Below are 22,586 nucleotides of genomic sequence, written 5' to 3'. Positions count from 1 at the left end.
AAAAAAAACACAAAGAGGAGCATACTGCGATTTTCACGCAACGCACAAGTGATGCGTGAAAATCACCGCTCGTGTGCACAGCCCCATAGAAATGAATGGGTCAGGATTCAATGCGGGTGCAATGCGTTCAACTCACGCATCACATCCGCGCGGAATACTCGCCCGTGTGAAAGGGGCCTAAGTTAACCATTAAGATTAGCAGAAAATTTGAAGGTGAAATTAGAGTGAGGTGTTTTCAGTCAATGGGATGACATTCAAGTGTAAATTGGCAATCCAACTCTAAAGAGATGAGGCTGAAAGATATCATCATGTCACAGTGCGGTTCACTGTGACAGTTTTGGCCATGTAGACTGGCTGCATGCCCTCTCGCGTACTGGCTGCAGGCTGTCTCCTGTGTATGCTGGTTGCTTGGGGCTGTGTGCTGGCTGTGGTGTTTTGTGGAATTGCTGCCTGTGAATGTTTGCTCTCCCCTTGTCTGCTTCTCTGTGCAGTTCTTATCACGGTTGCTGTGCAGGCTGGCTGCAGGCTCCCTCGTGTACTGGCTGCAGGCTGACACCTGTGTAAGCTGGTTGCTTGGAACTGCATGCTGGCTGCAGTGTTGTGTGTGAACTGTGACCTGTGTTTGTGGATTTTCGTGTCTGCATCTCTGTGGCGCCGTGCAGGCTGGCTGCATGCGCTTTGTGTACTGGCTGTGGGTATCCCCATGCATGCTGGTTCTGCGATGCGTGCTGGCTGCGGCCTTGTGTATGAACATGGCATTAGTATGGATGCATTTCTGTTGTGTCACGGGTTGCTTGTGCTCTGGCGTACTGGCTGCGGTGGACTCAGTGTATGCTGGTTGCCAGGGGCAACGTCCAGTACTGCAGCCTGTGTGTTCACTTCCCTGTTCATGCAGGCTCCCCTCCCTGTTTGGTTCTGTTGGGGTTAACTTCCCCTGGTTCGTTCCTGGGTGTGGCTTATCAGGTGCCCTCATTATGCAGCTATATCTACCTGTGAGCTGTGGGGCTTGGTGTCAGTCTATCTTCTGTCCTGTGCCTTACTGGGTGTAGCCCCTTGCTGCTGACCCATTTTTTTTTTTTATATATGCTCTTGTTTGTGGTGTCACCTGGTAATGCATTGTTGCTGCCTTGTCTGATGTTGTTGGTACCTGTTCTGTGATGGTGTTTGATGTTATGTCTAGTGTTGAGCGAACTTGTGTTTTAAGTTCGGCGTCTAAAGTTCGAGTTCAGGTTATCGAAGTATCCAGTTATGGATTCTAAATTCCGTTATGGTCCATGGTAGCGGAATCCATAACGGGATACTTCGACAACCCGAACCCGAACTTTAGACGCCGAACTTAAAACACAAGTTCGCTCAGAACTAGTTATGTCCTTGTCTGTTCTGTTTGATGTTGTTGTTACTTGTTCTAGGATGTTGTTATTGCCTTGTCTGATCTCCTATTTCTGTTCTGTGATATGTTAATGTTTCCGTTTCATGTTTTGCCTAGCAGTGCTCTTACTGCATCTGATAGCTTGACAGTGCTAAACTGCTTCTGTGTCTGCCTGTCCTTGTCCAGCCTGGCAGTGCCTACTGCTTCTGATTTAGTCAGTCCCTTGTCTGTCCTGCAGTGCCTTTCTGTTCCTGTTCCATGTTTGTCCTGATTTTGTGAGAGGGCCCCTGGGTTCTCCGGAGGGAGGATCTCTAGTCTGTGCAGCTCTGCCTGAGACCACCATGCTTCCATTCTGCATGGGGTCCAGACATTTTCTTCTGTGCTGGTTCCCATTTGTCTTGTTGTCTGTTCCATGTCCTGTGATTGCTTGGGTTCCAGTTCTGTTGTCTGTTTCCGCTAGTGGGTTCACCAGTGTGGTTCTCTACAGTTAGGGGCCAAGTGTACCGGGACCTTCCTGGAGGTGCGACCAGTGAGCCCTCTGCCCAGTTCATCCCCACCACCAGTGGCTCTGTGAAGAACTCACTGGCTCTCCGCTCTGGGTTTTGCCTCTAATCTGCTGGTGCACTTGCTTCTATGGTAGTGCTACTACCACTATTGTCTAACCTGCTTACTGTCATGTGCTTTTATTACACTTGTAATAAAGTTCACTGTGGGTCATTGGCCTGATTTGCAATGTTCATCTAAATAGGTCTTAATCACTAGGGTTGGGGAGGAGGGATATAGTGTGCAGTATATGTTGTTGTTTTTTTAACTCATGGGGCCAGAACTCCATGAACAGCCTAGGTTCTTTGGGCCACTCAAAGGGGTTGTCCGGGTTCAGAGCCAAGCCTGGGCATACCCACATTTTCACCCAGGCAGGCCCCCTACTTTCAGCATTGGAGCATTTCATGCTCCACTGCTCTCCCTGGATCGCACAGGGCAAGGGCTTTTTTGTTTAGGTGTTTACACTGCTAGATGGAGACTTGATGTCACTGGCTCTGATGGGTGGGCTTTAGCGCTGCCCTAGCAGTCATCGGATCTCCAGAAAATGCCTTTGCCCTGCGTGATTCAGCGCAAGTTTCATGCTCCAATGGTCATATCAGGGAGACCATCTGGGTGAAAATGGGGATATGTCCGGGTTCAGCTCTGAACCGAGACAACCCCTTTAATCCTCCCATGTATATATTTCTATGGATGTATAAGCAGGAATGAATGAAGGGTGTCTGAGCTGCTTCAGCAGCTTCTCTACGAGATCACTTACCCAGCACTGAGGGGAGAGAAAAGTCGCAGGGAAGCTACTGAGCGTGTTGGTCTATCATTGAATGCAGAAGAAGATGAACCAGAGGGATAAACAGCAGTGGGCGCTAACAGAGAAATTTTTTTTAATGCACATAAAAAAAAAAAAATAATTACTACTGTATTTATACTGCAGTAATACTTCATTTGAAATGCCCTATTTACTGCATAGTAATGTTTTTTCGTAGGATAACCTCTTTAAAGAGGCTGGAAAACATCTTTTTTGTATAATTTTAATTTTGATCTTTTAAAGTTTCTTCCACTCAAACCAAAAAAACTACAAATGTCCTTATCCGTCTGGTATTTACATTGCAGTAAAAAAGTGTTATAAGTTAATGCATTTATAGTGTTCTGCTCTGCATGACAGCTTGAGGTCTCCTCCCTGTCATAAACATAAGATTGAAAGGTCAAAATTCGAAAGCTGATTACAGCATTGATAAGATACCTCTGACCCAGTGACAGTCACTAATTGGTAAACCACTGAAATTATTTGCTAAGTTAGGCTACATTCACAGCTCCCATCTAATGGCCTCCACTTGCTGCGCACTGAAGGCAGCAGGACCTGCCCTCCCAGCATTGTGACTTCAAGCCGCTGGGAACGTCAGGTCCTAGTTGACACCAGAGCAGAGCGAATGTTCCTTCACATGCAATTGGATGAGATGATTTTTTTTTTTTATGCCAGTACTAGTGGGGATGTGGGCACAACTGGGGGCCAATATCGGCCCCCAAATTGTTATCAATGAATCACAATCTGTACCCTTAAGCGGTACCACAGAAATCTCTGTAGTCTCTACAGTTAGCAGTGACATTAGTATTGCGTACTCTGTAAATTAGTAGCATTAGCCATCTAAGTCAAGAGCTACTAAGGAGCAACTCATGAGATGCAATGAAGCAATAAAAGTTATACTAATGAATCAATGTCTGCAAGATACTTCTATAAAGGCTTATTCGAAGACCATTATCTTAAACATAATGGAACTGTAAGAGTATATTCACAGGAGGTGTAAACGCTGTTTATCGAAACAGGTGTAAAGGAAAACTGGCTTAGTTGCCCATAGCAACCAGATTCAACCTTTTTTACTTTTCAGAGGTCCTTTGGAAATGAAAGGTGGAATAGGATTGGTTGCTACGGGCAACTAAACCAGTTTTCCTTTACACCTGTTTCGATAAATCTGCCCCTGCGGATTTGCCGCCACAAATTTGCATGTGGCAGATCTGCATCATTTTACAGTACCAGCTAATTGGATGTTTAAAAAAAAAAGAAAAAAAAAAAGAGTTTTGGACCCATGTGGTCATGCCCATAGACTGGATTTACAACTGCATTTTGTTTCAATTTTTAGAGGAGGAGTGGACACAAAAGTGATGTTCAGGGAAAAAGACGGCAAAGGGTAGAATCTGCAATATAAAATCCCTGACACTTCAGCAACATAACGAGCATGGATTTATAAAATTTGCAGCACACCCTAAGGGTACTTTCACACTAGCGTTTTTTTTCTTTTCCGGCATTGAGTTCCGTCCTAGGGGCGCTATATCGGAAAATAACTGATCAGTTACAGTGGGATGCGAAAGTTTGGGCAACCTTGTTAATCGTCATGATTTTCCTGTATAAATCGTTGGTTGTTACGATAAAAAATGTCAGTTACATATATCATATAGGAGACACACACAGTGATATTTGAGAAGTGAAATGAAGTTTATTGGATTTACAGAAAGTGTGCTATAATTGTTTAAACAAATTAGGCAGGTGCATAAATTTGGGCACTTTATTTTATTGATTCCAAAACCTTTAGAATGAATTATTGGAACTCAAATTGGCTTGGTAAGCTCAGTGACCCCTGACCTACATACACAGGTGAATCCAATTATGAGACAGAGTATTTAAGGGGGTCAATTGTAAGTTTCCCTCCTCTTTTAATTTCCTCTGAAGAGTAGCAACATGGGGGTCTCAAAACAACTCTCAAATGACCTGAAGACAAAGATGGTTCACCATCATGGTTTAGGGGAAGGATACAGAAAGCTGTCTCAGAGATTTCAGCTCTCTGTTTCCACAGTTAGGAACATATTGAGGAAATGGAAGACCACAGGCTCAGTTCAAGTTAAGGCTCGAAGTGTCAGACCAAGAAAAATCTCGGATAGACAGAAGCGACGAATGGTGAGAACAGTCAGAGTCAACCCACAGACCAGCACCAAAGACCTACAACATCATCTTGCCGCAGATGGAGTCACTGTGCATCGTTCAACCATTTGGCGCACTTTACACAAGGAGATGCTGTATGCGAGAGTGATGCAGAGGAAGCCTTTTCTCAACCCACAGCACAAAAAGTGCCGCTTGAGGTGGGCTAAAGCACATTTGGACAAGCCAGCTTCATTTTGGAATAAGGTGCTGTGGACTGATGAAACTAAAATTGAGTTATTTGGCCATAACAAGGGGCGTTATGCATAGAGGAAAAAGAACACAGCATTCCAAGAAAAACACCTGCTACCTACAGTAAAATATGGTGGTGGTTCCATCATGCTGTGGGGCTGTGTGGCCAGTGCAGGGACTGGGAATCTTGTCAAAGTTGAGGGACGCATGGATTCCACTCAGTATCAGCAGATTCTGTAGACCAATGTCCAGGAATCAGTGACAAAGCTGAAGCTGCGCCGGGGCTGGATCTTTCAACAAGACAACGACCCTAAACACTGCTCAAAATCCACTAAGGCATTTATGCAGAGGAACAAGTACAACGTTCTGGAATGGCCACCTCAGTCCCCAGACCTGAATATAATTGAAAATCTGTGGTGTTAAAGAGAGCTGTCCATGCTCGGAAGCCATCAAACCTGAATGAACTAAAGATGTTTTGTAAAGAGTAGTGTTGAGCGAACTTCTGTTTTAAGTTCGGCGTCTAAAGTTCGGCTTCCGGTTAGCGGAGAATCCCGATATGGATTCCCGAATTCCGTTGTGGTCCGTGGTAGCGGAATCAATAAATCGGCTATTATTGATTCCGCTACCACGGACCACAACGGAATTCGGAATCCATATCGGGATTCTCCGCTAACCAGAAGCCGAACTTTAGACGCCGAACTTAAAACAGAAGTTCGCTCAACACTAGTAAAGAGGAATGGTCCAAAATACCTTCAACCAGAATCCAGACTCTCATTAGAACCTACAAGAAGCGTTTAGAGGCTGTAATTTCTGCAAAAGGAGGATCTACTAAATATTGATTTCATTTCTTTTTTGTGGTGCCCAAATTTATGCACCTGCCTAATTTTGTTTAAACAATTATAGCACACTTTCTGTAAATCCAATAAACTTCATTTCACTTCTCAAATATCACTGTGTGTGTCTCCTATATGATATATTTAACTGACATTTTTTATCGTAACAACCAACGATTTATACAGGAAAATCATGACGATTAACAAGGTTGCCCAAACTTTCGCATCCCACTGTTAATCCCCATGCATTCTGAATGGAGAGTAATCCGTTCAGGATGTCTTCAGTTCAGTCTTTTTGACTGATCAGGAAGGAGCATGCTACGGTTACATCTCCTTCCAAAATTCCAGAACACTTGCCGCATTTTTTCCCATTGACATGCATTAATGCCGGATCCGGCCCTGAGTGTTCTTTTGGCAAAACAGATCTGGCATTGCGGTCTGCAAAAAATGTGAAAAAAAAATAAAGTGCCGGATCCATTTTACCGGATGACACCAGAGAGACGGATCCTGCATTTCAATGCACTTGTCATACGGATCAGGATCCATGCATTTTGACGGATCCGGCAGGCAGTTCCGGCAACGGAACTGCCTGACGGAATCCTCTGCCACAAGTGTGGAAGTACCCTAAAACTTTCACTTTTATTCTACATGTGTAACCCTATTGATAGGTATAATACTGTAAATGGTCACCGAGTTTTCATGTAGAAATAGAAAATATCTGGCTTTTCTTCAAATAGCTTCTGAGATATTTAACAGATAAAGTCTAAATTCAAAACTTATGCAAGGTAGGCAAAAAATAATAAAAAAGCTATTTAAAAAAGGAAAAAGGGTAGTCACATAAGCTAAATCACACACAAATCACGACTGTGCAGAAAGCTGCATGACACAGCACTAATGAACCTTCAATCGAAAAAGCTTGCAAAAATAAAATCTACGTCAGTAAAGTGACACAGGCGCCATTCATGGGCCACTCGTTTGTGGTGGTGAATTAAAGGAATATGGAAAAAAGGTTGGTTCTTAAGGGTCTCCCACCCAACTTGCTCACCACACAGTGCTGTAGTTTGTGCCAAAATGCCATGCCCCATTCCCTAAGGCTGGGTTCACACTTGAGCGTTTTACAGCGCGTTCAAACGCGCTGTAAAACGCTCAACACATGAAAACCAATGCTTCCCTATGGCCCTGGTTCTCACTTGAGCGTTTTACAGCGCTGAAAAACGCGCTGTAAAACGCCCTACGCTCAAACAAGTACTTGAGCTTTTTTGGGGCGTTTTGACGCGCGTTTGTGGCCATAGGACATTGCAGTCAATCACACAAACGCGCGTCAAACGCGCGTTTACTATTGCAAAAAACGCTCGTCAAAAACGCGCGTTAAACGCGCATATCAAAGACGCTCAGGTCTGAACCCAGCCTAAAAGACGTGCCCACTTTGCAAGCTACGTGCAGTGGATTTTAAAAAAATATATATTAAATTTTACAACAAAAAAGAAGTATCATATTCTGTCTAGGAACCAATGTGGTTTGGCTGGAGGCGTTTCCCGTAACTCCCTGTTGGATTAACAGGATGCAAAAAGACTCTTCCTTTCAACATGTAGCCCCTCAAAGGCATCTCCACCATACCGTGACTATGCTTTCATAGTAACCACCACCCTATACATTTTTTCTTGCAGTTTGTCTACGAAGGTCAGTATTATTTGAAATGCTTTATAGATTGCTAAAATGTTCAGGTTTAGGCCTCATGCACATGGCCCTATCCTTTTTTGCGGTCTGCAAATCGTGGATCCGGAAAACATAAATAATGGCCATGGACATCCCGCATTTTCCCTTCCACAGGTCTCTCAGCAGGTTTCAAATGCCTATTCTTATCCGCAAAATGGATCAGATGCGGACCGAAACTGCAGTCGTGTGCATGAGGGCTTAGAGCAATTCCACATAGGCACTATTCCTGCCCGAGTGCTGGCTGTCCTGTTTACAACAGACACCACTCGGACTGAACACTGAATCAGTCACATGAATAAGTATGTTCACATGAGCGATTTTATCTCTTGGCCCAATACAGTGAAGGAGACCGCCACATGTAAATGCAGTGGTCTTCACTGAACGAGCTGCCAACTGTCGGGAAGGAACACTTTTTTCCCGACAATTGGCCGCTCAGTCAGCCCCTGTAAGTCCAGCTTTAGAATCTGACTCAGCCAGACTGGACAAGATCTACTAGATGTATTCAGAGGGAAAAGATTTTTTGTCTTCCCTGATGCTGGCTGTTGATTTAGGCCTCTTTCACACGACCGTTCCCCCCCCCCCCCCCCCCCCCCCCGTTTACGGACCGTTTTTTGCTTTCCGTATACGGTACCATTCATTTCAATGGTTCCGCAAAAAAAAAAAAACAGAACACATACGGAAATGCATCCGTATGTCTTCCGTACCCGTTCTGTTTTTTGAGGAACCATCTATTGAAAATGTTATGCCCAGCCCAATTTTTTCTATGTAATTACTGTATATGCCATACGGAAAAACGGAACAGAAACAGAAACACAATGAAAAAAATTAATAAATACGGAACGGATCCGTAAAAAACGGACCGCAAAACACTGAAAAAGCTATACGGTTGTGTGAAAGGGGCCATTTTTTACTCTGCGATTACCCCTTGGACATACTCCGATTATTGGTAAAGAACAGGATATCTAATTCCACATGCCAGGCCTTATGGATAAAAACTTGGCCTGGTGGGGGTTTCTCACCAATGCTGCATTTTTCATTACCAGTTTACTTGCCCTCCTTTTGCTCCTCAAGGGGTTTACTAAACTCACCACTATTTTGAACACAGCTTTGAGACTTCAAGAGATTCAAATAGTCCCATATCTAGATGACTGGTTGCCTGTGGCAGAAACCAAAAAACTTGTATGTCACCAAATACAGACAACAGTTTGGTTTCTTCAGCTTTATGGATTTCATATCAAACGGACGAAATCCACTCTGCCCCAACATCCAGAGTACAGATTCTGGGGTCTATTCTCAACTCCAAAAGCATGCCAACTACTCTGCCTCCAGGGAGGATAGCCCAAATCAGGACATCAGTAACCCAGCTTCTGCATACCACCAGCACTACAGTAAGGAAAGCCATGAGGGTCTTAGACCTAATGACTTCGACAATACATAGCTCTACAGAAGAACATATTTTTACATTGGAATAAATTACCAGCCGTACTGGACAGGAAGCAGACATTCAACTAAGTGACACTCACCAGTCTCAGATGGTTGGTTGTGAGGTACAACTTCTCAAAAGAGAAGTCTCTGGAGACTGTTCATCATCAGATTCTAACTATAGATGCCTCATCCCCACGAATGGTGGGCCCACCTAGGTCATATATGGCATCAGGAGTTTTGGTGCAAGACAAACCACATCACCACAGTCTATTCCAATGTAAGAGAAACTAGGGCAATATACCTGGGTCTGAAGTATGTCCTTCCAGAGCTTTACAGCAACAGTGTCTAGATACAATCAGACAATCTACAGTATGTATAGATTCTGGACCTGGGACTGTCATAGGATTTCTGGAAAATAATTTCCAGGATCTCTCCTCAGTCCATATAAGAGGATCACTGAACACCAGAGCAGATCTATTCTCTCTAGATCTAGTCTCTCTTCTCAAACTGGGAGAATGGGCACTCAAACCACAAGTGTTTCAGCAAGTGCTCAATTTGTTGCAACTCAGATCTCATGATGACCAGACAAAATTCTAAATTACCAATGTTTGGCTCTCTCTACAATAAGGATCACCCTTACATTGGATGCTCTCTCCCGTCAATGGAACAACCAGTTTGTTTACTTATTTCCTCCCCTGCCCTAAATCCAGAGGATAGCTGTCCAACTTGAAAGTGGAATGTCCAGAGGCCATTCTGACAATGCTACCGTACCTTAAAGGGGTTGTCTCACTTCAGCAAATGGCATTTATCATGTAGACAAAGTTCATTCAAGTTCATTGCAGGGTTATCATAACCCTTGGATACAAGCAGTGCATAATGTGATGGAAAACTGAATCCAGCCAGCAAAGGAGGCAATATGGACAATTACAATACATTAGTAAGTGTCTTGTACTTAACTTTGATAATTTTTTTTTAATGAAACGAGGCAACCCCTTTAAAGGAAAACAGACACTTGTTTTTAAACATGGCAAACATAGGGACATACTGTGTTCTAAAACTACCCCAAAGATAGTTAAATGGGTTGTCTCACTTCAGCAAATAGCATTTATTATTATGTAGAGAAAGTGAATACAAGCCACTTATTAATGTATTGTTACTATTCATATTGCTGCTTTGCTCGCTGGATTCATTTTTCCATCACATTTTACACTGCTCATTTCCATAGTTACGACCACCCTGCAATCCATCAGTGGTGGTCGTGCTTGCAAACTATAGTCAAAAGTGCTGGCCTCTATGGTGGCTGAGGCCGTGAGTGCACATAGGCTGGTGCTTTTTCCTATAGTGTGCAAGCATGACCACCACTGATTGATTGCAAGGTGGTCATAACCATGTAAATGAGCAGTGTATAACGTGATGGAAAAATGAATCCAAATTTTGTATATAGCGGCTCACCAAAAGGCACTAACCACAGGTATGTGGGCACACAAAATATCTGGATGACACAGGGAATATTCAGATGGCAATATAAAAGATTTTTAATCCTAAAACAACTAGTATATAAAAACATGTATAAAACCATATATAAAAATGCTTACATTCACACCTCTTAATAGAGTATTAATTAATACAAATAGTCGCATCAATATACGTAGCACTATGCACTCAATCCAAAAATGTATATAAAATCTACATCACCTTGAAGAATGAAGAGTATGTAGATTAATCAATAATATATTCAAAATATTCAAAAATGTTCAAAATATTTAACTGAAAGGCATGGAGTTTTTTTTTTATTATCCCCTTCAATGTTGAATAAATATAGATCACGCTCCTTGTTTGTTCACAGGTATATCAAAGCTGAACCCACAATTTGCCCTTAAATGGCAGCAAATCCTAAATCCAATACAGTATTAGTCTGCAGGTAAGTTTCTATTTACGCCGCTTCTCCATTTATGTTAGAAAGTGCATGGATTGTAGGTTACATTACCCATCCGTTGACCCGGAATACCGTAGAAGGTATATAGATGTATCATGGCTGTCTTTATATATTAATGTTGTGATGGTACGTTGTGGCCAAAATATGCAGGTAGATGTATTACCGCGGTCCTTAGATGCGCTGTATCAGAGATGAAGGTAGCCGTGACAGGTGGATAACTAGCCGCCGTCTTTCGATAGTTGCGCTAAGCCGGCTTTCTACGTGGCATCCCACGTGTTAATATGTTCACCGGAATATCCTGCGCTTGGAAGTAATCAGCTGTTGATGACAGCGGGGCGCTCCCGTTGCTCAATAGAATAATTTCATCGGAACTGGTCCTTGGTGTTATTTAAGGGTACATTGCATAGTGCTACGTATATTGATGCGACTATTTGTATTAATTAATACTCTATTAAGAGGTGTGAATGTAAGCATTTTTATATATGGTTTTATACACTAGTTGTTTTAGGATTAAAAATCTTTTATATTGCCATCTGAATATTCCCTGTGTCATCCAGATATTTTGTGTGCCCTCCATTTCCTTCAAAAATGAATCCATCCAGCAAAGGAATCAATATGGATAATAACAATACACTAGTAAGTGGCTTGCATTAACTTTCTCTACATAATAAATGCCATATGCTGAAGTGACACAACCCCTTTAACAGTAATAATTCAATAAAACGTAGGTGGTGATATTAATAAGATGTTTCTTCGGTCTACAAGTGCAGGTACAGATCAACAGGGACTTACTTGGCATCAGTTAGAATCTGTCTCTTGACAACTTTTCTTCGGCATATCAGTCCAGTCTTTATCTTGACATTGTAGTTGACATTATGGAAGCTCAGGGTAGAACCTTGTAAAGATCTCTTTGGATTATCTGATCTGCCGAGGCCATTTTGAACCGGATCTATCACTTGAACCATTGTATGAGAATTCTTTAGCGCCATGGCAATATGATCACCTTCCTGTAGATAAATGAAAAAACACAGATGAAGTGACAATAGATAAAAAAAAAAAATTCATTAAGGAGCATTTCTAAGGAAAATAAAATACACATATTGAAAACATCCCAGTTCTCCATTTGTTCTATTCAATCATGTAGACTGGCTAAATAATAAAATCCTCAGCAATGCATATTTATGGGGGTGATTGTATGGGACTCAAAGACGCACTCCAGGTTGTTTCTTTGGCCTATATAGAGCAAGATAGCCCATTATTAACACTTTCATGCCTGCGCAATCTTCCCTCTGAATAATATTGCACACAAGTGGGAAGCTGGAAAATTAAAAATGGGGTAGCATTGGAAAAAAAAAAAAAAAAAAAACACAAACCTATCAGTTTTAGGAGTTATGCTTTTAAAGTGTTCCTTGTGCGGTAAATTCTCCAGATCAGTACAATTACAACGATACCACATAATGGCAATTGACAATTTTTTCCTGTTACAGCTTTCACTGTACAGAATAAATATGTTTATATTTTAGTAGTTCAGTGTTTATTTTTTTCTATTGTTTATTTTTATTATGGGGGGGAGGGGCATGATTTGAAGTTTTAAAAAAAAAAACATTTTTAAAACTTTTTAGCCCCTCCTAGGAGCGCCTGAACATGTGATCTTCAGATCACTTCAGCCTGGCATTGGAATGAATTACCACTCCAATGTATTGCAGATTCGCTATGTTCTTAAGAAGCCCCGCCACCTGCAGGTCTCCATAAGAAGTACGGCTGTAATACCATGAGTTTCTTCAGAAAGACCTAGGCTATTGCAGACAAACATTGGCTCCCTCAATCCCCACGCAGAGTAACTGTTTGAGTCCTGGGAGGGCAGCGCTCCTGGGAACTCTTTATCAGATAGCGTGGTCACAATTGACCAAAGCACTTGAGGGTTTAATCTTAGTTGCCCATAGCAACCAACCAGATTCCAACTTTTATTTTTCACAGCCCCTTTGGAAAATGAAAGAGAGACTCTGATTGGTTGCTATTGGAAACTAAGCCAGTTCTACTTTACACTACTTTGATAAATCTCCCTCTATGTGTGCTCTAGAGGCTGCATTTTTCCCCCCTCAATGACTTCGAGTGCCTAGAGGCTGTTAAAAAATAAGCTTGAAGATGGAAGCAAATAACATAAGTGCTGTGACTTATAAGCTGTACAGTTCTGAGCGTCCCTGCCACAAGTGTGATCTCAGTCCAAATTCCACTCTGGAGTCCTTATACAGGTGAAACTCGAAAAATTTGAATATCGTGCAAAGTTCATTTATTTCAGTAATGCAACTTAAAAGGTGGAACTAACATATGAGATAGACTCATCACACGCAAAGCGAGATATTTCAAGCCTTTATTTGTTATAAAGGTAAAGAAGTGGAATAGACGGCTCTACCGCTCAGGTAAATGGTAGAGGTGCAGAGCTGCTTGATCTGACTCACCCAGTCAGAGGCATGAAATTACAAAAAGATAAAAGGATAAGAAGGTGTTAATTTATTTATATTCTAGTGTTTGTGAGATCTGGTAGATAAATATAAGATGTGAATAAAAAGTTATCCCTTTTATTAAATGTAAAAAATTTGTGATAGATGATCACCACTAGGTGAGAGGTGATAGATGTCCTGGAAAAAATTGTCCTAGAAAAAATAGTAGATAAACAATATATAAAAAAAATATATAAAAAAATATAGAGGATACCTAGATAAAAAGTAAAAATATCTAGATAAAAATACTTAGAAAAAAATGTTCATAGAGTCTTTCATAAACAGATAAAATACCTAGAAAAAAAATGTTCATAGAGTCTTTCATAAACAGTTTTCATATAGTGGTGGCCACTGATCAGAAGATAAAATCAAAGAAAAGATGTATGGGATAGTCTTTCATAATCGCTATATAGAGGATTTATATCCAATGTTGCCCCTTTGTGCAATTGTAGCTCCGTTTATGGGATATATTATAGAAAGCAAATCGCCGCTCAGCAGAGGATGGTGCGCCTTTTCAATGTGTTTGCAAAATGTAGTTTGCAAATATGGCAATTTATGACTGTTAGTAGTAATATTCCATATGTCAAGCTGTGGAGGAAAGGGGTGCTCTGTGCCTGAGTGCGGCGTCCCGCACTGTCTCTGGCTACAGAGGTCACTTACCCTTCCCGACGCTTGTTCTCTTGGATCCTCTGATGGTAGTCGGCTGTTCCTGGGAGGCTGTTACGATCCAGTCTGATTCTCAGGAGTCGGCGGCGTTCCTCGTGTTGCCTAGGACGCCGGGGGGCGTGGTTCGCGCGTCTGGAGAGTGATGTAAGCGGTCACGTGATCGCGAACCTTCTTTCAAACTTGTTCACAGTGTTTCTCCTACTCTTACGAGTAGTGAATATTCCAGTAATCCTCAGCTTCTTTTTTCCAGGACATCTATCACCTCTCACCTAGTGGTGATCATCTATCACTCTCCGATTTTTTCATTGTTTACATTTAATAAAAGGGATAACTTTTTATTCACATCTTATATTTATCTACCAGATCTCACAAACACTAGAATATAAATAAATTAACACCTTGTACCCAAATTAAGAGTGTGCCTGCTTATCCTTTATCTTTTTTTATTTGTTATAATTTGGATGATTATGGCTTACAGCTTATGAAACCCCAAAGTCACATTTTGAGGTCCCCTTTGCTCAGGGGGTATGGATTAATTAGCTGACTAGAGTGTGACACTTTCAGCCTAGAATATTGAACCTTTTCACAAAATTCAAATTTTAAGTTGCATTCATGCAATTCCTGACTTTTGCACAATATTCAAATTTTTCGAGTTTCACCTGTATGGCGTTCTCACATGCGGAAGATTTTGTTCAGAAAAATCTGTTCCATTGACCCGAATGGGGATTGCAGAAATGCCTGTGCTGGCCGCCAGAATAACCCCATTCAGACCAATGGAATTGATTTTCAGTTGCAGAAAATCTTCCAATAAAAAATCTGCTGCGTGTGAATACATCCGCATATTTTTAAAGAGAAGAAAATCTATAGTTAGCGTTTACCAAAAGTAAACCATTAACCATTTACTATGTGCATGTTCTGTCCCTCAATAAAATACGATTGCCTTTACGTACACAAGTGGACAACATGGAGGCACATTACATCCACAAGGCTTAACTTAAGCATAACTAAATAATAAAGACCAAGACCCCTATCTGATGGAAGAAATGGCCGCAATGCTTTATTATGAGTTACCCAAAAAATGTATAATTAATCAAGAGATCAGAATAAATAAATAATTAACCCGTAAAAACCAAAATCATTAACCATTAAAGACCACAATCCACTCCACTGAGTGATGAATCCCACTAATAAAGCATGCGACAGAAAAAAAAAAATCTAAAATTTTAGGGAGGGAGGGAGGGCGGGCAGCGCAGATCAGGTCCTCTTCAGACTGGCACCCCAGCTCAGTCAAGTGGTGCCATATAAAGGGGTCAGTTTCCCGCCGCAACCTGCTACAACAAATCAACAGCTTGGATTTCTCCCCCAGCAACTCCCCCTGGTCATCTTCTCTCAGGTAATTCTCCTGAGGTAATTTTATCTGTCAAATATAAAACAGACAAAGAGGCGGGGGGGGGAGAACAAACAAACCCTAAAAAATCTAATGCCCTACCCTAAAGGTGTATGTGCCCCCATGTGTCCCCCAAGCTAAACGCTCTAGTCTAGGGCCTATCCTTTCTAGTTTGTATGATATATATACATATAGATGGGCCAAATGGTTCTTATCTGCCAACACATTCAATGTTTCTATATATTACACACACACTGTATATACTGTACCGTTATTCTAGACGCTAAAATAAAATGTGAAAAATGTGTAAAATAATGGAATGGCTTTCTGAACCCGGCCTAAGCGAGGTCAAAGTCTTCTAAAGTACTTTACATAACGGTGATGTTTGAGGTGTCCACCATTCTGCTGGATGCACATCGTTAAACATTTAATCCGATCTTCGTGAACACACTGAAGAACTGCAGAGAATTTTCCTCACAGCACTGTAGGATTCGCCATTTCAGGTGAACTCTATTGCACAATATGGCTCAACCTCAAATAGCAAAGACGTTCCTTTTCTTCACGCATGTGAAGAAAAACTGAAGAATAAGGGATTGTTCACACGACCGTGCCGTGTTTTGCGGCCCGCAAATTGCAGATCCGCAAAACACGGATGCCGCCCGTGTGCCTTCCGCAATCTGAGGAACGGAACAGGAGGCCCATGATAGAAATGCCTATTCCTGTCCGCAAAACGGACAAGAATAGGACATGCCTCATAATTTTTGCGGGGCCACGGAACGGAGCAACGGATGCAGACAGCACACGGAGTGCTGGCCGCATCTTTTGCAGCCCTGTTGAAGTGAATGGGTCCACACCCCAGCCGCAAAAAATGCAGCTCGGATGCGGACCAAAACCATGGTCGTGTGAACGAGCCCTAACACACAGCATCTCCTAGTAACCATCAGAATGACGCGTGTCCGTTTTGACTTGTAATACAAAACTCGTGTGCACAGACCCATTGAAATGAACGGGTCAGGATTCAGCACGGATGCGATCCATTCACAAAACAGACTGCATTCAGATGGAAAACTCGCTTGTGAAATTAGCCTTGGGATACCTGCACAAGGGAGCAGGTCAATGTGAAGAAGATCTGCACGAATTTCTGTGCATTTCTGCCCCATAGCCGCACCAAAATCTGCAATTTCTAACAGCGGCTTTGGTGCGGTTTTGCAGCAAAAAATAAAAAGTCAACATAAGGCTTCCTGCACACGAACGTGCGCGCCCCGTGGCCGTGCTGCGGGCCACAATGCACGAACACCGACGGTGGGGCAGCCGCAGCGGATCGTGGACCCATTCACTTTAATGGGTCCGCGATCCGGTCGTTCTGCAAAAAGTTAGGACATGTCCTATCTTTTTGCGGAATGGTTGTACGGGGCGAAACCCCCCAGAAGCACTCCGTAGTGCTTCCGTAGGGTTCCGTTCCGTGCTTTTGTTCCACACCATTCCGGATTTGCGGACCCATTGAAGTGAATGGGTCCGCATCCGTGATGCAGAATGCACACAGAATGATGCCCGCATATTGCGGAGCCGCAAGTGCGGTCTGCAATACGGCAACGGGACACCTACGGTCGTGTGCAGGAGGCCTAACTGACATGCTGTGGACAGCTCAATTTCCACACAGAAAAACTCCACAAAGTGTACATGAGATTAGTGTCATACACTTTGCTGGCACTGTAATATGCTGCAGTTTTTCCATACGGAATCCACGTGGAAAAACCCTAACATAGTCCACAATGTGTGCAGGTGGCCATACGGTGCCTGCACAGGGTGCAGATTTAGGGCTCATGCACACAACCGTTGTTGGCCGGAGCCCATATTGCGGCCTGCAAACCCCCATTCAATTGAAAGAAATAGAACTTGTTGCTTTGCAGTCTGCAAATTGCGGATCCGCAAAACACGGATACTGGTCATGTGCGTTTCGCATTTTGCGACCCCTAACAGAACAGTCCTATCCTTGTCCGTAATGAGAACAATAATGGGTCATGTTTTATTTTTCTGAGGAACAGACATGCGGACATATGGACAAGGAATGCACACTGAGTAATTTCCGTTTTTTTGCAGCCCCATTGAAGTTAATGGTTCCGCATCGGTTCCAAGTGGTACGTGCCATGTGCAAAATTATAGAACATGTCCTATTCTTGTAGCAACGGTGTTAGTCCCATACCTTTCTTTACAGGTAGAGAAAAAAAAACAAAAAAAAACGCCACAGTAAAACTGTCATAAAAACACGGTGGCAAAACTATAAAAAAAAAAAAAAAAAAAGAAAAAACACTCAATTCTAAAATCTATTTATCTGTGTAAAAGAGCGAGTTCACATATAAGGGGGCCCTCACACATGGTGGAATTTTCCTCCAGAAAACCTGCAATATCAAGACTTATCCCCCCTCCCCCCATGTTATGGGAAATTGATTCCGCAGATTTTTCTAAAGCATTTTCTACTGAAGAATACATTTCTCGATTAAATTTAATGGAAAAAGATTCCATAACAAAATTCACACCAAAAAAATCTGCTGATTTTCTAGTCCAATTTTCCACCACATGTGAAGGCACCCTAATGGGTAAGAGTGGGTTGATACTTGATAGATCTTTGCAGTAAGTTATCTGAACGTATATGGGAAATATGAAATATAGGATATGCTACTGATATTTTATGTGGAAAAAAAAAACGACAGGGGAAATTTAGGCTCCTTAGAGACAATTGGACAACCCGTAGCCGCAGCTTCCCAGCTATGGGCTGTTACAAACCAGCTAGGAGGGGGCGACGGTTCTTTTAGCACTGAAGTCACTCAGCATCACATATGATTAACTATACAAGTCAAATCTACTAAGTACACAAGTCAAATTCATCAGGAACTGATAAATTCAGAAGAAAAAACAAGGCATCCTTACCTGTACCCATTTTTTCGGCTAGCTTGCGCATCAGAGACATTGTCAGTGTATGGTTACATAAAAAAGGATGGTCACAAATATCTAAGTCAGGCAGCAAAGTACTTACCTAGCATAAAAAGCCGGCTGGTGTGAGACAGCTCTGCTGTTCTGCTCTGCTGTGTGAAGACACAGTGCAGATAACCAGGGTCATAGACATGTGTGGGGTGGAGACTTCCCCTGCCTTCACATGAGGCACCACCAGAACACATCCCATTGCTTATACAAGCTGGGAGGAGGGGAAGTCAAGTTTCATAAGGTCACCGCTGACAAAAAAAATACTGGGGCACATTTACTATAGTGTCTGTGTTCATGAGTAAAAAGCCTGTTATTGACTTACCAACTGATTTTGCAAGTGGCTGATGCGCTAGGGACAGTGTTGCTGCAAACTGTTAACAAAGGGTGTAGGACAATATTGGAGAGGGAGAGCATAGGAGACTGCTACAATTTATCGCTGTGTACATAAGGCCCCTTTCACACGGGCGAGTATTCCGCGCGGGTGCAATGCGTGAGGTGAACGCATTGCACCCGCACTGAATCCTGACCCATTCATTTCAATTCTGTGTTTTTCATGCAACGCAGGCCCCATAGAAAGGAATGGGGCTGCGTGAAGATCGCATAGCATCCGCAAGCAAGTGCGGATGCGGTGCGATTTTCACGCATGGTTGCTAGGAGATGATGTTAGTAAATAGGGATGAGCAACCCCAGACCCCATTAACCCCTTCCCGATACATGACGTAGAATTACGCCATGGAAGCCACTGCTTTCCCGCAATTTGACGTAATAGTACGTCATGGTGATCGGGCGGGCACCAGAGCGGTGCGTACCCAATCACTGCAGCGCGGTCCGGCAGTCCCTGATAGCCGGGCCCCTGCTGTATCTGCCGGCATCGCTGTAAAAGCCGATGCCGGCGGATTAACCTCTTCTATGCCGCAGTCCGCTGCTGTGGCGGGGACTCGATGTGTCAGAAGGCAGCCCGATGCCTTGCACAGCATTGGGACCTGCCTTCTACGGGTGCCTAGGAGATCCAGCCCCAGGCTGGGTCTCCTAGGTAACCTGTTAGTGTACTACTCACTGTAGTACACGAACAGGCAATATATTACCATACAGATGTATTGCTCTGCTTTGCAGAGGGGATCAGACCTCCAAAAGTGAACGTCAGAAAAATAATAAAAAATAGTGTTTTTTTTATAAAATTAATAAACTTTTTAATTAAAAAAAGAAAAAAACGCCCCTTTCCCCTTATGTTATAATAAAAAACAGGAGAAAAAAAAACACATATTAGGTATCGCCGTGTCCGTAATGACCAGCTCTATAAATAGATCACATGACCCACCCTGTCCGATAAACACCATTTAAAAAAAAAAAGTTTACATCACAAAAAGTGCAAAACCAAGCGATAAAAAAGGCGTATGTCCCACAAAATGGTATCAATAAAACAGTCACCTCATCCCGCAAAAAATGAGCCCCTACCTAAGACAATCGCCCAAACAATAAAAAAACTAGAGCTCTCAAAACATGGAGATGCTAAAACATCATTGTTTTGTTTCAAAACTGCTATTATTGTGCTAAAGTGAAATACATAAAAAAATATACATATTAGGTATCGCCACGTTCATAACAACCATCTCTATAAAAATATCACATGACCTAACCCCTCAGGTGAACACTGTAAAAAAAAAATTAAAATTAAAACAGTGTTTTTAAAAAAGCCATTTTTGTCACCTTACATCACAAAAATTGCAACAGCAAGCGATCAAAAAAGGCGTATGCCCCCCAAAAGGTACCAATCAAACCGTCACCTCGTCCCGCAAAAAATGAGATCTGACCTAAGACAATCGGTCCAAAAATAAAAAAGCTATCACTCTCAGACAATGGAGACACTAAAATATGTTTTTTTTCTTCAGAACTGCTATTATTGTGTTAAAGTGAAATAATAATAAAAAAGTTGACATATTAGTTATCGCCATGTCCGTAACAACCTGCTCTATAAAAATATTACATGACCTAACCCCTCAGGTGAACACCGTAAAAAAAAATTTGCAACACCAAGCATATACCCCCCAAAATAGTAACAATCAAACCGTCACCTCATCCCTCAAAAAATGAGATTTACCTAAAACAATCGGTCAAAAAATAAAAAAGCTATAGCTCTCAGACTATGACATCATTATTTTGGTTTCGAAAATGCTATTATTGTGTAAAACTTAAATAAATAAGAAAAAGTAGTCATATTATCTTATGCCACGTCCGTAACAATCTGCTCTATAAAAAAAGTCACGTGACCTAATCCCTCAGGTAAACGCTGTAAAAATAAATAAATAAAAACTGTGCCAAAACAACAAATTTTTTGGTCACCTTGCCCCATAAAGTGTAATAATGAATGATCAAAATATCATATGTACCCAAAAATTGTACCAATAAACACGTCAACTCTTCCTGCAAAAAACAAGCCCCTGCACAAGACGATCGCAGAAAATAAATAAATAGGGCGTTCAGAAAATGGAGATACAAAAACATAATTTTTTTTTCAAAAATGCTTTATTATGTAAAACTTAAACATAGAAAGTAGACATATTTGATATCATTGCGTCCGTAACAACCTGCTCTATAAAAATAGCACATGATCTAACCTGTCAGATGAATGTTGTTAAAAAAAAAGGGGAATAAAACTGTGCCAAAACATCAATTTTTTGGTTACCTTGCCTCACAAAAAAACGTAATATAGAGCAATTAAAAATCATATGTACCCCAAAATAGTACCAATAAAACTGGCACCTTGTCCTGTAGTTTCCAAAATGTGGTCACTTTTTTTAGTTTCTACTGTAGGGGTGCATCAGGGGGGCTTCAAATGGGACATGGCATCTCAAAACCAGTTCAGCTAAATCTGCCTTCCAAAAACCATATGGCGTTCCTTTCCTTCTGCGTCCTGCCATGTGGCCATACAGAAGTTTACAACCACATGTGGGGTGTTTCTGTAAACTGCAGAATCAGGGTAATAAATATTGAGTTTTGTTTGGCTTTTAACCCTTGCTTTGCTACTGGAAAAATTTTTTAATGTAAAATCTGCCAAAAAAGTGAAATTCTGAAATTTCATCTGCATTTTCCATTAATTCTTGTGGAACTCCTAAAGGGTTAACAAAGTTTGTAAAGTCAGTTTTGAATACCTTGAGGGGTGTAGTTTCTAAAATGGGGTCATTTTTGGGTGGTTTCTATTATGTAAGCCCCACAAAGTGACTTCAGACCTGAACTGATCCTTAAAAAGTGAGTTTTGGAAATTTTCTGAAAAATTTCAAGATTTGATTTTAAACCTTCTAACGTCTCCCAAAAAATAAAATGTCACTTTCAAAATGATCCAAACATGAAGTAGACATATGGGAAATGTAAAGTAATAACTATTATATGAGGTATCACCATCTATTATAAAAGTAGACAAATTGAAAATTGAAATTTTGGGATTTCTTAACAAATAAAGGTGAAATATATTGACTCAAATTTATGACTATCATGAAGTACAATGTGTCACGAGAAAACAATCTCAGAATGGCTTGGATAAGTAAAAGCTATTACCACATAAAGTGACACGTCAGATTTGCAAAAAATGGCCTGGGTAGAAGGGGTTAAAGTAAATTCACTGTATTATTTTCTCTTCTAACATGGTTAGAAGGGAAAATAATAGCAATCTTAATACAGAATGCTAACTAAAATGTCCATTGAGGGGTTAAAAAATAAAAAAAATACTCACCTCATCCACTTGATCGCACAGCCAGTATCGTCTTTCTTCTTCCTGCAGGACCTGCAAAAGGACCTGCGCTGACGTAATCACGCTCACCACGTGGTGAGTGTGGTGACGTCAGCGCAGGTCCTGCTGAATGCAGTTCCTGCAGGAAGAAGAAAGACGATACTGGCTGTGCGATCAAGTGGATGAGGTGAGTTTATTATTATTATTTTTTTTTAACTCCTCAATGGACATTTTAGTAAGCATTCTGTATTAAGAATGCTATTACTTTCCCTTATAACCATGTTAGAAGGGAAAATAATACAAATCAACAGAACACCTAACCAAAACCCGAACTTCAGTGAAGAAGT

The 22,586-nt window shown here is 41.6% G+C and overlaps 1 protein-coding gene across 2 annotated transcripts in view; it reads right to left on the bottom strand.

The window, feature by feature from the left end:
- Positions 1–22,586, bottom strand: part of ABCG2 (ATP binding cassette subfamily G member 2 (Junior blood group)) — a 120,202-nt gene that overhangs the window by 35,091 nt on the left and 62,525 nt on the right. Inside the window, exons 1-2 of one of the 2 annotated variants that reach the window (XM_040418097.1) lie at positions 18,568–18,609; positions 11,772–11,986 (exon numbers count right to left, since the gene is read on the bottom strand). In XM_040418097.1, the coding sequence (XP_040274031.1) occupies positions 11,772–11,968 (197 nt within the window). In that variant the 5' untranslated portion in view covers positions 11,969–11,986; positions 18,568–18,609. Of the gene's footprint in view, positions 1–11,771; positions 11,987–18,567; positions 18,610–22,586 lie in introns of those variants that run through there. The other variant, XM_040418096.1, reaches the window with a different exon arrangement.

Source organism: Bufo bufo, chromosome 2 (assembly GCF_905171765.1).
Source record: "Bufo bufo chromosome 2, aBufBuf1.1, whole genome shotgun sequence".
Lineage (NCBI taxonomy): Eukaryota > Metazoa > Chordata > Amphibia > Anura > Bufonidae > Bufo > Bufo bufo.
This window is presented reverse-complemented; position numbering and strand designations above follow the sequence as displayed.